This window comes from Anticarsia gemmatalis, chromosome Z (assembly GCF_050436995.1).
Source record: "Anticarsia gemmatalis isolate Benzon Research Colony breed Stoneville strain chromosome Z, ilAntGemm2 primary, whole genome shotgun sequence".
Taxonomy (NCBI): Eukaryota; Metazoa; Arthropoda; class Insecta; order Lepidoptera; family Erebidae; genus Anticarsia; species Anticarsia gemmatalis.
In genome coordinates this window covers 17,344,429-17,359,907 of record NC_134776.1, presented here as the reverse complement: position 1 = coordinate 17,359,907, position 15,479 = coordinate 17,344,429, and the positions used below count along the sequence as shown (strand labels likewise).

Sequence of the window (15,479 nt, the reverse complement as noted above, 5' to 3'; positions counted from 1 at the left end):
TAACACCTTTCTCCCATTGGGGTTGAAAGAAAAAAACCCTTTAAAAAAGGAATAATAACGAATTTCCTTCATAAATATTTTTTTATTAGGTTCACAAAATAATTAATCGTAAATAAAAATATAAATAACTAAATATAATAAACAAAAAAGTTACCTCGAAGAGCTCAATATATTTATTAAATTATCAAGCATTTTACTAATTTTTTAACAGTTACTAAGCATTAAACTAACACTTGTACTTCAAAATACAGTTTTTATAGACACGCATTTTCAAAATATCTCGCATCTACTCCATGAGAAATACTAATGCCATCTAGATGTTAGAGCGTTTTTACATATTTCTCGGTTTTCAATACAAAAACCCTGACAAAAGGTTAACGCCCTAAATCCCAGATAGGTTACAATGACATTAGAGTTTCAGCAAAAACAAGCCTTTAAAAGACAGCAATTCACATCGTTACAACTACCGAGTGACCGTTGCATTTTGACATATTCCCCATTGATGGACCTACACTTCACAAGTAAAATTTCCTCATCACGTAACAAATCATTTCATACGAAGTAAATGCTACAACACTAGTCATCTGTGCCTTTAATATGGTCACAGTCCACCCTCTAAAGAAGCCCTTAAATCCTTCTTTTTGGTAACATTTGTACATACAGTCTGACAACCTCTGGCACTGCGCTAATTTCTTCGCTTGACTCGGAACTTTGTACTTGTCACTTGCAGTGTGACTCTGAAAAGAAAGTATTTCTTTAGTATCACAAAAAAACTAACAAATAATTTCTAGAATTCCAGTCTAAATCGTCCACTCAGTTCGCAAACTATATTCCTAAGATACAGGTTCTCAACCTAGTTCAGGAATCAGAGTTTCTCAATTTAAGAGCATTTTAATGTAATTTCCAATGTATGAATATAATATTGTAAATGCAAAAATATGGAAAATAAAGATTATTATAAACATAAGATTATTTAAACTATGAGGTGCTCAAAAAAGCAGAACCTAAGATCGCTATTCTAACCGTAAACTGAGATAAAAGTCACAACAAACAACAACAAACTCTTTAACCAAGGTAACTACATAAATTACAAGCATCAAACGTCTCTTTTAACATTCTTTCCACAAGCACTACGAGTATTTAGCTCATGTCAAACAACGAAAATGAAATCAGCGTCGGCGAGGAAGTACACAAGTCTCGACTATCATGAAACATAATTTAAAAAATGTAGACGGCGATCGCCAAAGGCATTGTTAAAAGCATGAATGTAGACTCAACACAATAAATCGCAGGGTCGTCTAAGCAATTACAGAGGCTCTCAGACGTCGTTACACAAACAGATCTCATTACCTGGAGGTAATGCACAAATTCCGATATTTTCCAAGTAGCGATCGATGTGCAATAACTGTTTAAGTGTCTGTTAATTAATTAAATTGGCGTGTAGACAGACGGATCGTATACATTGGTACAGGTACTTCTAGTCGCCGAGACGGTTCGCTGTTTTCTCATTCGCTTATACTGTGTAATTTTCGCAATAAACCTTAAGTGGAAATTGTGATTGCAAATTTTTGCTTGAATTTATTTAGACCTATTTGTAGGTCTAAATAAATTGAAGTCGCTTTGAAGTTTTTGTGTGTTTATAGCATCGAGAAGGATCAAGAAGCATACACGATAATGTCTTCACGAAGCATCTCATCTTTATCCGTGTGTTCAAAATCTTACTTACACAAAAGAAGTGTGGGATGCATTGAGAACAATTTTTGAAGACAAGGGAATAAATAGGCGCATAACTCTGATGAATTGTCTCTTTGATGAGAAACTGAACCACCAATCAATGCATGATTAAGCAGATCTATGGGGCTCCGCAGACACGTCACCTTAAGGGTTAGCAATCATCAATTTAGTGGTATTGATGTTGCGTCACGTTTTGGCGACTTCCTACTTCCGGACGTGCGTCCGTAGGTAGAGAGGAAGGAAACTTAAGGTGTTTAAAAATTTTCGCTGTATTGTAATAAAATAATGAAATTTTTTGATTCGCAAACGAATATGATAATTAACCTGTGGTTCATTAGTGTCTCGTTAATCTCTTGGTAACGTATCTAATGGTGGAGACTTTGATATCCAGTGGGAATTTAAAAATACTCTTGTATAACAATTGCTTCCCCCGTAAGGGTGCGAGCCGCGCATGGTGTGCGTCTTGCGGTACTAGTTTAGCGGTTATCCCGGCGCACGTCTTAGTGGTTGGACACTCGTCAGGTTTTTAGTGGGCTCCACGGAAAAAAGGCATAGTAATCACTTAAGTTCCTTAATAAAATCGCGTTCTACTACGTCAAACTACGTTTTAGCGATTTAATATTTGTGTGTTGCCTTACTGAATAATAACTACAAAACCTTCTTTGTTCTCACCAATTACCTATTGGCTATAGTAAACATCAAAACGATTTTCAATATAAATGCTAACAGACTACAATTAATAGGAAACTCCACCTACAAATAAAATTCGCAAATATCACGATATATTGGAAAATATTAAATATCTGCAATTATTTTATTCCGGGATAATTCGGATTATTAGTTTATCGGAACAGCAATAATTGCTGTCTTAATTTACAATACACGTGTAGAATAAAAATATCATAACTGGAATCATTTTTTAATAATCCTCAATTAACCTTTATCAGAATTTTATTTCATTTAGATGCACGTACTAACGGGAATATTACTTTGTGAACGATTACGCGTGGGATAAGTTTCATGAGATTGAAATAGACTGTAATATAATTATTCTTAGCAATAACGAGAATTATCCTTTTCACTTAATTATTGGACTTTCAATATTTCGTAATGAAGTCGAATGATGACGCCATTTTCTTATACTTTGGTAATAAATGAAAAAACTCTAATACATCAATACTATTCAATACTGAACGTGATACTGAAAGGTTTTTTCACCACCTAAAGTACCCAAAATTGCGATGGCACTTGTAATAGTAAAGATAAAGGGTGCTAAATGGACTATGACCAACAGTAAGTGTGATGTGATGGAAATATTTAGTAAGTGTCAAATGATGGTCATAGGCCTTGGACTTAAACGTTTCGCCATTAACAATGTTAATCCCATGTAATAAGGGGCGAGTCAATTGTCATATACCGGTCACGTTAACAAACTTCCGGCAACAATTGAGAAGTATTCTTTGAATTGAAAATACCAACGATACTTTGCCTGACTAGGGAATTGAACCCGGGACTTGGTGTTAAGCAGTCGGCTACACCACTAACCCGCTACAAAAGCAGTATTTATGTAGTCGTTGATCTGCGTGTAACATATCTTCTAAACTTTTGTGTTTCATAATTATTCTCGAACATTACTCGGAATGAACGGGGATCATGCAAGGTATGATTGTGTCAATCAGCGTGTGAGACGGTAAAGCTAATAATTTAACGTGTTATACAAACAGTAGTCCGGAACACATATAAATACAATGTTTATGGTGCAGGCTATAACATATTACGAAACATCCGTTTTCCTGTATATGTATAGGAAAAATCTTCTAGCTAGGAGCGGCTTCAATTATAGAAAAACATGGAGAAACTCGTATCGTTTACCGCTTTGTAAAAAACCTTGGTTATATAACTAAGTTAATATCTTGGAAGGCTGTATTCTAGTATTTGCGTGACTTTGGAACCCGGATCTGCTTATGATTTCGTTTTGTAGAGGGTGTTCAAAAAGCGTCTTATATAATATGATATTATAATGATAACTGCTTTTGTGGCACGTCAGATGTGTATGTGACTGTATCGCAGAGATATTTGGTGCAATGGCGGGTCGAAAATGTATTTCTGAATTATTCTGTCAGAATTGCTAAGTATATTGCCTACTCCACCTGGCTATGATAAAGAGAGAATAGAGGAATTGAGTATTGCACACACACGAACATTCTAATATATTATAAGTATATATCTGGATCTGCACAGTATAAATGATAATGATGAAGTGAAAATTTCAGTAAATTTAGGAAAAATTACCCCTATCTGCATTCTCTTCTTCGCCAAATCGAATGGGTACGTCAAGGTCTTGGAGACGAAGCCTGCCATACAACCGGCGCAGGTGCTGGCCAGCATGAGGTTCTCCGGCCGGTGGCGGTTGGCATCTGTGGACACCTGCCCCGGCTTGTCGTGGGGGTCGTCCAAAAAGTTCAGGATCAGACGCTGCATGACGCGGAATGTTGTGAATGAAATGCCGACCTGGGGACCCATCTGCGAACAAAAATAAATCACATAACATTTTTTAGAAGGAAAATGCGGCATGTTTTTTTTTCGTTACCATTATTACTAGTAAGTTTACTCCTCAAGTGTCTTCGTACCATCATGAAGATTAAATGGTCAGAACGAGTGCGTATTAAGACGAGCTAATGTGGGTGGCAAAGTCGATGGTCGAAATCTATTTAATGCGTCGTCAGCTTCAATGGTGCGATCGCGTATCACGGATGGAGGAGGAGAGAGTGGTGAAGCTTATCTTTTACTCTAAACTAGTGGAGGGCAAGCGAAAGCACGGCGGACATATCTAATCACAGACCAGACAACCATCCTCGATATTTTTTACAAAATGATTGACACTGACTTCATAGACAGTATGCGCACAGAAACGAATAGACACGTCAATCACAAAATAAAATTTATTAAAAACCAGAATAAATTCTTACCGACATTGAGACTGCACCGATGGACACCAATTGACAGAGAAATGATCAGTTGAAATGGTTAGTTTTTTAGCCATATTAATTCTTCAAGGGCTGTACCCGCAACCGGAAGAGGAGTCCTATTTTAGTTTTAATGGTTTTGGTAATATGCCCATAATTGAACATTATACTTCCGGAAAATAATGTCTTATAATAGATTTTTATTAATTAAATCACTGATCTATTTCGTCGACAACGACAAAATTACAGGACCGAATATTCGAATATTACAGAATATTCGAAAACAAACTGTGCAAAATACAAATGGTGACGGACTATTTTAACGACTAATTCTCACTCCTACGATACAGGGATGTATAGACGCGCTCCATAAAACGATGCAGCATTAAGCCCTCTCCACGAGATTGGGGGACTTGGCAGCGCCACAGCCCGAATGGTGCGGGCTGGTATGGAGGCACATACGCAAATAAGAAGAAAAGCAAAAGGGTAGTCCGTAAGAAAATAAATAATAGTTATAGGCACGGTTGTACCTATGTGCGGTATTTTCCTAATAGTCTCCTCTAGCACCGGCTTCCGGGGTGACAACTGGGAATTTTCTACCTAATCACCCGGGCGACCAATTTTCCAATCAAATTCGTGCCACAGGCATAGAAAACAAAATGGTAATATTTTTTCTCTACAAAACTATCCCAAACGTCACTCCTACTGGTTAAGAGTATATGATATGAATCCCTGATATTCAGTCAAACATCTGGCTGTTTCATCCAGATCCCCGACTTGATGAAACGTTAGTAGTATAATGGCCCTTTACGGTATTAATTCAAATCGCGATAGTTTAAAATGGTCCATCACCAAAAAATTTTTCGGGACGTAAGCATTGTAGGAAAAACAGCTCACACTTACACTCCTGACTTTGTCAAAAACGAGATCGAAGGCACCTCCAACGATGCAAACAAGAATTAACAACAGAAAACTTCTCCAATCATACAACGCATTGGCCGCTTCACACGAAAATAAAAGGTAGAAGCTTATTGCCCAAACTCCACCTTCTAAAAGTGTGAAATCATCAATGTATAGATATCGAAATAAAGAAGCTGAAATTAATAAAATACAAAATGTGGAAACATAAAACATAAACAATAATGATCCCTCGTAATAAAGTAGTAGAAATAGCAAGCTCTTCAGGCATTGTAGCTAAAAAAAACAAATTGTAAAGAGTGCCCATAGCTTGTCCATCTAATTATTTTGATTGATATAATCAATCTAAAATCCTTCCTGGCTAGAACTCAAGTGGCAGCAATATTTTTCTTTTCTTAAAGGTTCCACCCAAGGTTGGCAAAGAGCGGAAAGATCGTATCAAGCGATTTTACGCACACAACAATTTCAAGACGATATAAATGTCGTACAAGAAGGCAACATCGCTAATCAACGGCTAATAAAAACATTGCCTGGGTTCAAGCGAACTCCAAACAGCACTAATAACTGCGTATTTGAATCTTGTATAAATGCGTCAAGATGCCGAATACCTGAGAAAATAGTTATTCGCCTGTTCTGTCGGTACAATATTATTATTCCGGAAAATAGTCGAGTAGGTATGTGAAGACCACCTACATGAAAATATATGGCACTTACTTCCGCTGCAAGATAACCTCATTGAGGAGTTCACAGCGAAGTAAGTAGTTTATTAACAATTAACAAAAATCATATATCAAAAAATTTTTAAACTTTGAACAATACGAATCCTTAAATGCTACTGAAATAACTGCATACATGGACTGGTTTTACTCACGACCAGTTTTCTGATTTGCTGGAAAACGTAACAAGCTTAAATCACCAACACAATAAGCGCACAATAATTGCAGCAGGTTGGCTTCAACTTTTAAAATGGTCGAGTGCAGATTTTTCAAAAAATTAAAGATGGGCTTCGAAGCACTTTTACGCGCTTTGTACCATCCCATGTCGGTATGATCACTTGACAAGAGAGGAAGTGGTGCAGAGGAACCTTCTAGTCCCAGAACGATTATTTGGCAATCCTGATAGTGCGATCGAAGCCAGAAAAGCGATCACTATTCTCGACGGCACTTATATGCACCTACAGAAGAGCACAAATTATTTTTGTCAGAGAAAATCTTATAGTAGTCATAAGTATAGAAACCTTTTGAAGCCTTTTTTAAATGTCTGCTGCGATGGAACCATAATTAACCAATATATCACAGGACCAGACCTCACTTTCAATGACTTGTAAGCAAAAAAATTGCTGGGTATGCCAAGAATGTCGCGGTAAAAAGCCATCATTAATTAACAATCTCCACAGCGCTCGGATGGATTGATGACACGCCCAGTTACATATCATCACGAGAGCGAACTAATAGATGATTCTTGTAACATCACGATTAGAAGGAAAACAACGCAGTCTATGTTATCGAAGAATCAGAGTACGGACATACCACAACTAAACAATGCTGAGTGCTCCATTGGTACTGTGATAGCGGAACTTCGTGCGTTTTGAGAAGAAAGCGTCAACAGATACCTTGGCTAAGAGACGACGATGCATGAGATGTCCGAAAACGTTAAGTCAATTAAATCTTCCATCATCGATCTTCATAATAAACGTATTGAGGAACGATGCTGACCAAATATTAGGAACGTTGGATATTACTTCTAACACACAAGCTTCAATGCAATTACGGTGTGATAATAATACCAAACGCTTATTAGATCTTGAAGTAAGAAATATTTCACTTGACAGGGAACTTTCCCATGCGTAACAAAAAAATTATATGATTGAAAAAGTAATTCGAGAACATGCGATCTTTATAATGAGCACAACATCTGAATCTTTGCAAAAATCGCCAAACCGACACTTATTCTGCCAGTCACTTCAAAATGACAAACCGCAACATAAGCTTATACCTAAATACACCTCACAGATGCGACCATCCTCACCATCACCTGCTTCAACGCCTACACCTGTGCAACCTCAAGGAGCTACAGACGAACACAAATTTAAGAGGTTCAGTTCACGAGAATTCACAACAAGCAATCCTCAACAGACGCGACGTCGAAGAGCAATTGTTTACGCTACTGGAGACACGGATGACAATCTTAAAAATTTGGCTCCTACCAAATTCATCCATACATGGAATTTTCATCCTGACGTATCCGAAGACGATATCCGTTTCTATTTGGCAAAAAACCTTCAAACATAGATAACATCTATACTAATATTATAAAGCTGAAGAGTTTGTTTGTTTGTTTGTTTGTTTGTTTGCTTGTTTGAACGCGCTAATCTCAGGAACTACTGGTCCGATTTGAAAAATTATTTCAGTGTTAGATAGCCTATTTATCGAGGAAGGCTATAGGCTATATATCATCACGCTACGACTAATAGGAGCGGAGTAGCAACGAGAAATGTTACAAAAACGGGGAAAATTATGACGCATTCTCTCTTATGTGACGCAAGCGAAGTTGCGCGGGTCAGCTAGTTATAGATATACAGAAGCCATATCCAGTGCATTCGCGTCACAACTGCTTCATATTGCGCGTTCCGACTCACCTTTTTAATGTTTATATGGCTCCTGGCAACTGGCCGAAAAATATGTCATTACAAGAGTGGTTTACATACAAAGCAAAAAGCAAAATTACTGAACCTAACTTTTTTCGTAGTGAAAACTAAGAATTTAGACATGATATTCTATCAAAATGTTCGAGGTCTGAATTCCAAACGCTCTGATATTAAAAACACACTACACACCTTCCCCAGTAAACTAGTTGCTCTTACTGAAACTCGCCTAGATAACAGTATGTTTGACTCTGAAGTCTTCCCAGGTAATTACACAGTATTAAGATACGACATTGGACGAAGTGGCGGCGGTGTCCTGGACATTGGACTGTGAATCTGACTCAAGTGATGAAATTATATGTGCTAATGTTACCACTGGTCGTGTACGGTTTAATTGTTGTCTCATCTATTTAGCTCCTAATTCACCTGACAGTAGATATTACTCCATTTTTAATTCATCATTTTATTCATAAAGCTCTTCACTAGATACCTGTTTTTTTTAATTCATATGTAGGGAATTGATTTCAACAAAACTATTATAGTTTTATCATTAATCATTGTTCCCTTATTTTTTTTTGTTTTAGTATGTGATACAATAAGATTAGCTAGTTTTTTTGTAGTATTAATTTTATGATCATTGTATTTTATGTGTAATTAGTAAACAGTTTATATTAAGTTTTTTGTAAATTTTGGTAACAATACAATTGGCTGTCATCCCGGGGACAGAGCTAGAGGGGTCTACTAGAAATATAACTTCTTTTTTTCGTTTGTAATCTAACATATTATAAGATTAATCCATTGACTTGATTTTTTGCTTCGTAGAGCGACCTAATAAAAAGCAAAAAATGAAATCTTTCTTAAAAATTAATTTATCTTGCGTAAACCATATTCTGCAGCATGTAATTTGTAATTCATACATAAGAAAAGGTATGTTTAATTTATGATATGCCTAGAATCATAAAGAGAAAGTTATACAAAACTTTCGTACCAACTAAACCCTTTGATAAGTTACAGTTAACTGTTCAGGGCAGCAATTACCTTGATGGTCAAGTGGTAGCATTAACGACTGCTGATCACTAAGTCACCAGTTTGATTCATAGCTCGGGAAAAGTGTTATTGGGTTTACCCATTAGAACATTTTCAATAGCCTGAGGGATTTATTTGCTGAGTAAAGAGCAACGAACTTGCCCTTTGAAGTCGGGATTAAAATGTTAAATGTGCCTACTTTTTTAGTGATACAAAACTGACAAAACTTTGGTGTCTTATTTCCGAATTTAATATCATACCAATCCAAACGATTATAAAGCTATTAAAATACTTTAAAATTGTGATGTGTATACATATGAATGAAATAAGTTAGTAGGGATCGAAGCAAGTGGCGTTTTTTGTCTTTTTATTCTGAATCCCACATTTTGCGTAAATTTATGAAAAATGACAAAACATGCGTGATTTCATGTATGCACATAAATTAACACCCTGTTGACGAAGAAACTAGTGCATAAAACGCATCAGTCTTCAACGAAAACAAGTGATATGATTTCAAGTACTTTTAAAGGATGAGTGACTGTAAAAATAGCACGATTCTAAAGAACAAACCTGCAACAAGGAAGCGCTCAATCCTTCATAGAAAGCGAAGAATCCTCCAGAGCGGTAGACATTTTTAGCGCCGTGAAAGAAGCCCCGGTACTGATCGTGAACCAACATCTGACGCACTCTGATCACCTCGATAGGTATCGCCAGGGTCGTGCTGGTGCAGCCAGCCATCACACCGCAGAGGAAATTTAAAGCCGGTCTGAAAGACAGAATTGGAGACTATAATTCATAATTTTTATTGTTAAGGCTTTTATCTGAAAGACGTGGGGATCGGTAGGTTTGTGAGACTGGTGACAGCCGAGATCACTTCTACACAATGCTATGCATTCATTTAAAAATGCGTAAGAATATGTAACTTTAGTCGCAAACGAAGTTTCCCTAAAATGCTAGATAGAAACATTTTTCAAAATTAATTGCGTAAGACCTACTTTCTCAATTACTTTTGCTATGCAAATAATTGCAGTTTAGTAGTAATAGTAGTATATAGTTCTATCCACAAACAATAATAAATGTATAATATTCTAATTTAGAAATGGGCTTAATTATTCAATCAGGATGTATTTGTGTTATCCAAGCTACAGCCATTTTCAAATTTTTTATACAAATAAAATGATTCCAACTTAAAATTAAAACAATGCTCGATCTTATTAAAACTGTATAAAAATCTTAGCTTACTTGTGACTCTCGTCTATCGCTAATCCTGCAACGCTTCGTGTTGTCATCTCGTAAACAAAGAACTGGCTGCCCACCGATATTACTGAATGTAACTGAAAATATACTAGATTTTAATCCTATTGAAAAATTATTTGAAAGAAATAGTAAACTGGCTGAAAACGAAACAACTATTATTGAAAAAATACTAACATTTTAAATTACAATGACGTCAGAGAGTGGGACATAATAAAGTTCTGGGTTTGTTGAAAAAAAACAAAGGGATTTTGAAGTTCTATGGCCCCAGGGAAAAGCCATTCCTCAAGCTAAGCTGGGAGAACTGAGATCTATGCACAATTTGATAACCGAAGACTGCCAAGAATTTTATACACCCCCTTAAGGGAAATATTAGGTCTGGGAAAAGTATTTTCGCATTATAGTATGTATGAACCTGTAATAAAATCTTTTCTCTATACAAAAAAGCTCAATATTTGGATACCTCACGAGCTCACTGTACTCATTTGTGATTCTTGAAGTCAAAGAGAGCGTCTTTAACACGTCCATTAATATTGGCACTTAAAATAAGAATTTGGTAATACCAGTACCATATAAAAAATTCTAATTATTGATATAGACTTCATCCTCATGATTATCATCGACTAATTAGAACATAATATCAATCGAAACATAATTTTTACTCGACAGCAGCTAGCAGAAACTATCGTAAATGATATCGAGTCAGAAATTGTACCTGTCCTAAAGCGTGTCCATGCCAAAACGCCATAACACCTTCCTCCCAGAAAATCCTCCTGGAAATCTTCTTGAGAGCTCCACGTTTCTTCGCTCGTCGCATGAGCTGGGTGCGGATCTTGATAACATCCATGGGTTGCGTCACACACCGTGTTATAACCCCTGAGACTATTCCTGCCACAAGCTTTTGGTTAGTGGTTATTGGATCATCGTGCCGGTAGCCAACCATTTTCTGGAGTACATGGTGAAGTCATTGAGGTATATCCAACTTTATTTGATGTTCTCATCATGTTTGATCATCTTGAAGTTTGTGTTTATTTTTACGGCAATTTTGACGTATTTGAGTTTTGTTTCTTGAATGTTTCGTTTAGTTATGTTATTGTGTAAGGAGGTTTGTGTACGACTTGTTGAGTGCCATAGATATATTATTATAATTCTAATAAGCTATGCTCTTGTCGAGAATGGTCAATAATTTGGTCGTTATTTTCATGGTATTACACAGAAAATGTATTAACTGCACCGTGTTCTATCGTAACATATTTATATCCAACTATATTTTTGATATCTTGGACCACTATCAGGTAATAGAAAAACAGTCAGAATGAGAGGCCATTGATGCCTTGGACTTTAAAATAATGTTAAGTGGTCGGTCAGAGTCGCCTTGTCTCAAGATTCTTCTATAACAAATCTATTTTTAGAGTTGTTGTTTTACATGTCAACAAAGAACCTTAATTTAAAAGCCTTAAGTACGAGTAGTGACGTGAGCGAACAAAGCATAACAGTGTATTGCTCTTACAAATCTCCCAGGAACGTGATATCATCCATGAACTGTTATTTACTATAACTTACTTACATTTGTCCTATAAAAGCGTATTCAAATTATTACTCAATAACTTATAGCATTCCACAGCACCATGCTTTCAGGTAGACAATAACAAACAACAAAATAATTTTTAAATCGCCAGAAAATATACTCACGTGTTTCACGTTAAGGATTATCATTTAAAAATAATCTCTGTTTATAAAATACACGTGCAAGCCAATCCGTATTTGTATCGAAAAATAAATATACGGAATAACAAATAATTGAAATAATTGGAAAAATATTTTTCAATGAAATAATATTAAATAAAAAACGCACACGTGTGTAACAATTGAAGAACATTTTAATCGAATCTCGCATTACGAAAGCATTTCAATAGTTCATATCGAAATATTTTTGTTGAAATCATAATATTTTTTTTGCAACTATCCGAATTTGTAAAGGTCGTGTCTGGGAATCGGCAATTGAGTTTTTAAATCGAATATTTTGAATACCGATAAACGTGTATTTACTCTTAACAGAAATGTCCCAGGTAACTTATTTATCGGAATATCAAATTATCCTTCGAATATAACAATAGGATCATCCAGGACCATATTTATGAATATGAATGAAGCAATTCTTTGCTCGTCCCTACGCCTGTATGACAAAGGTTTCTGTGCAATATTTACATTTTACATGATAAAACAAGGAGGCGTGATTGTGATGAAATTCAGTTTATCACTAGTGCATTACAAAAGTAAAAACAATATTAAGCGATCCTTTCTCTCCATTTTATTGTTGGCACAAACTCATAAATTGAACAAAAGCCTTTTGTTTTTGGTACAACTTAATTATCCGTCCATCTGTATGTCAGTGCACTCAAAGGCTTAGAACTTTGCCAGTCCTTGCACTGCTAGGTGCTTTATAAAATACTTACCTGGTTTTAGCTTATTACTACCCGGCTATTTCTCGGTACGAGATTAGGCTACAGTCGGACAGGTTCTCAGTATGTTAGTGAATAGTTGGAAAACTTTAAGAAATTTAATTAGTAAGAGCTGTATCAATGCTTTACATGTCGCCAAGTAAGTTTTATAGAAGGTAACATCAATTTCAGGTAATGAGAAGCGCAGGTTTCGCTTTAGTCATGATTAGCTAAAAGCCTTATTGTTTTATATACATATGTATGTATTTTCGTAACAGAAAAACACAATATTTTTTATTTTAGTTTCAAGTAACAGTTTCTGTTGCCAAATTATGTGTTGGAAAACAGAGCAAATTTTGAATAACTTCTCGACCTGTTACTCGAACTAGGAACTTCGCCTTCCATAATTCTATGTTGCTTGAACCATCCAGGCACTATTGAATGAGTCAAATATCTATAATATCGTGGATATTTGCAATATTCTCATCAATTTGCTCTTACCGTGTACCGCAACCTATCTTGTCTTGTTTCATATAAGAAAATCAATATTTATGATTAATGTGTGAACAAACAGATCAGTTATAATGTCCACAATAATAGTCTATGGCAGTCAATTAAAAAGTCATTTTTTACAACTTCACGCCTGTGATTTCCGAAAGTATAGGCAGAGAAGCATTCTTTTCGCCTGAATTAATAACTATTTTCTGCTGAAGACTTTGTCCGCTTGAAAACTTCTATCTTTGCAAATTTTCGCATTTGTAATATTAGTTGGAAGTGAAATTTTGGTCCCGGATGACATCAAAACTGGGTATTACCAAATCACTAACGATGAGGAGAGCGTAACATATTTGCCTAACTCACATTAGGTCTGAGCTTTTAGAACAATAGTAAATAAAGTATACTGCTCTTATTTTATAAACATATTATTTTAGTTCACAGTATAATATTATTACAAAGAAAAAAGTGGAAATGGTATTGTATTATTCCTGTTCATAATGTTATGAAGTGGTTAATCTAAGAATGACCTTTGAAATCCGAGAATAGTTCCCCTACACGAGAATCTCACAGGATGTTGTAGGCGATACTTCACAACAGATAATTCTAGAAAATTAACAATAATTACTAAACAAATAATATTATATTTCTACAGAACGATAATTATAGCAATTTGCAGAACTAACAATTGACGTCATAAGCTCGATATTTTTATGAACTAATTATAAGGTTTTCAGAGAATTTCAATTGCATTTCATTTTATTAGCTTTAATTATTTTTAATTCTAGAAATGATAAATTAGAGAAAATGTATAAATAAAATTTTATTTATCTTATATAAATAAAATGGGAGAAGGAATGGGAAAATCTTATTTTTTGTGAAAGTCTCTACTTTGGTAGAATTACTAGATGTCCATGGCGTTGGGGTAAAGTGGTCACCACGCCGCTACCCCGACGCGCGTTGTCGTAGGTTTGATTTGAGTTTTCGTGCGATTCCCAAATAGTCGTTTTGGGTCCTATGTGTCTGTCGTTTTTACATTTGTCAAAGTTTTCGGAACACAGAGTAAGTACTTTTTGTTTGAGCTGTCATCGTCACTATAACTACATATTATTAAATAAAGTGACCTCGCCGCGTCTGTCTGTCTGTTCGCAGTAAACTCAACATCTGCTAAACTGATTTTCATGCGGTTTTGACCAATATCGAGGGAGGTTTTGGTGTATAATATGTTAAGGTTGACCTAGGCGAAGCAGGGTCGGACTGCTAGTTAAAAAACAATATCGAAAATAGTATTTAACAGAAAATATCTGTTGAACAAAATTTTACAGCAAAGGTGACCTTTGAAACTACATTTAATACTTCAGATTTTTTTATCGACGTCATTCATCGTTCAATTCGTTCAAAGCATCTGGGTCGTTTTATTCATTGAAGATCAAAGACTTTCACGATTTTCTTTAAGAAGTTTTCAGTAGCAGCTGCAAGTAAATAATTTCATCGACTGTTTTATAAAACTTTAAGGGAATTTTTGTGGTATTCTATTAAATTGTGTAAGACCTCTCCTCTTTCTCTATAAGTTATTTCAAAAGTATTCTTTTTTTGCAAAGAGTCGAAGAACTTAAAAGAAAACAGTTAAAATCAACAAGTTTAATTGCAAATAGGAGTGTAAAGTATGTGAGTGCGAGGTGAACTATGTATGTTTGTTATAATGTTTTATATTGTCACATATTTTTAAGGGCAAACACAGTAAAGGAAGAGGTGTCTTTATTTTTAGGATCAACTGGTAGATTGTATTCACAACTACATTACTCAAAAATGGACAAAGCTACGGTTAATGAATTAATAGGTGGTGGTGGTGGAATGAGGTTAAGACAGTGCAGTGTAAGCAATTGCTAAGAAACTATATTATGATGTCCATCGTCGTTTCCAAATTATTTCGTACTTTAGTCAAACAACTTAAAAGACAGCCTTGCATGCAAGGCTCACAGACGGCGGAGGTAAACTTAA

The 15,479-nt window shown here is 35.5% G+C and overlaps 1 protein-coding gene across 1 annotated transcript; it reads right to left on the bottom strand.

The window, feature by feature from the left end:
- Nucleotides 1-85: 85 nt before the first annotated feature.
- LOC142986506 (mitochondrial thiamine pyrophosphate carrier-like) lies at nt 86-11,600 on the bottom strand. The gene is made up of 5 exons (XM_076135020.1): nt 11,258-11,600; nt 10,531-10,622; nt 9,859-10,054; nt 4,027-4,257; nt 86-737 (listed from the first exon to the last, which is right to left on the bottom strand). The coding sequence occupies exons 1-5, from the start codon at nt 11,483-11,485 to the stop codon at nt 516-518; spliced, it is 969 nt and encodes a 322-aa protein (XP_075991135.1). The 5' UTR covers nt 11,486-11,600; the 3' UTR covers nt 86-515.
- Nucleotides 11,601-15,479: the final 3,879 nt, after the last annotated feature.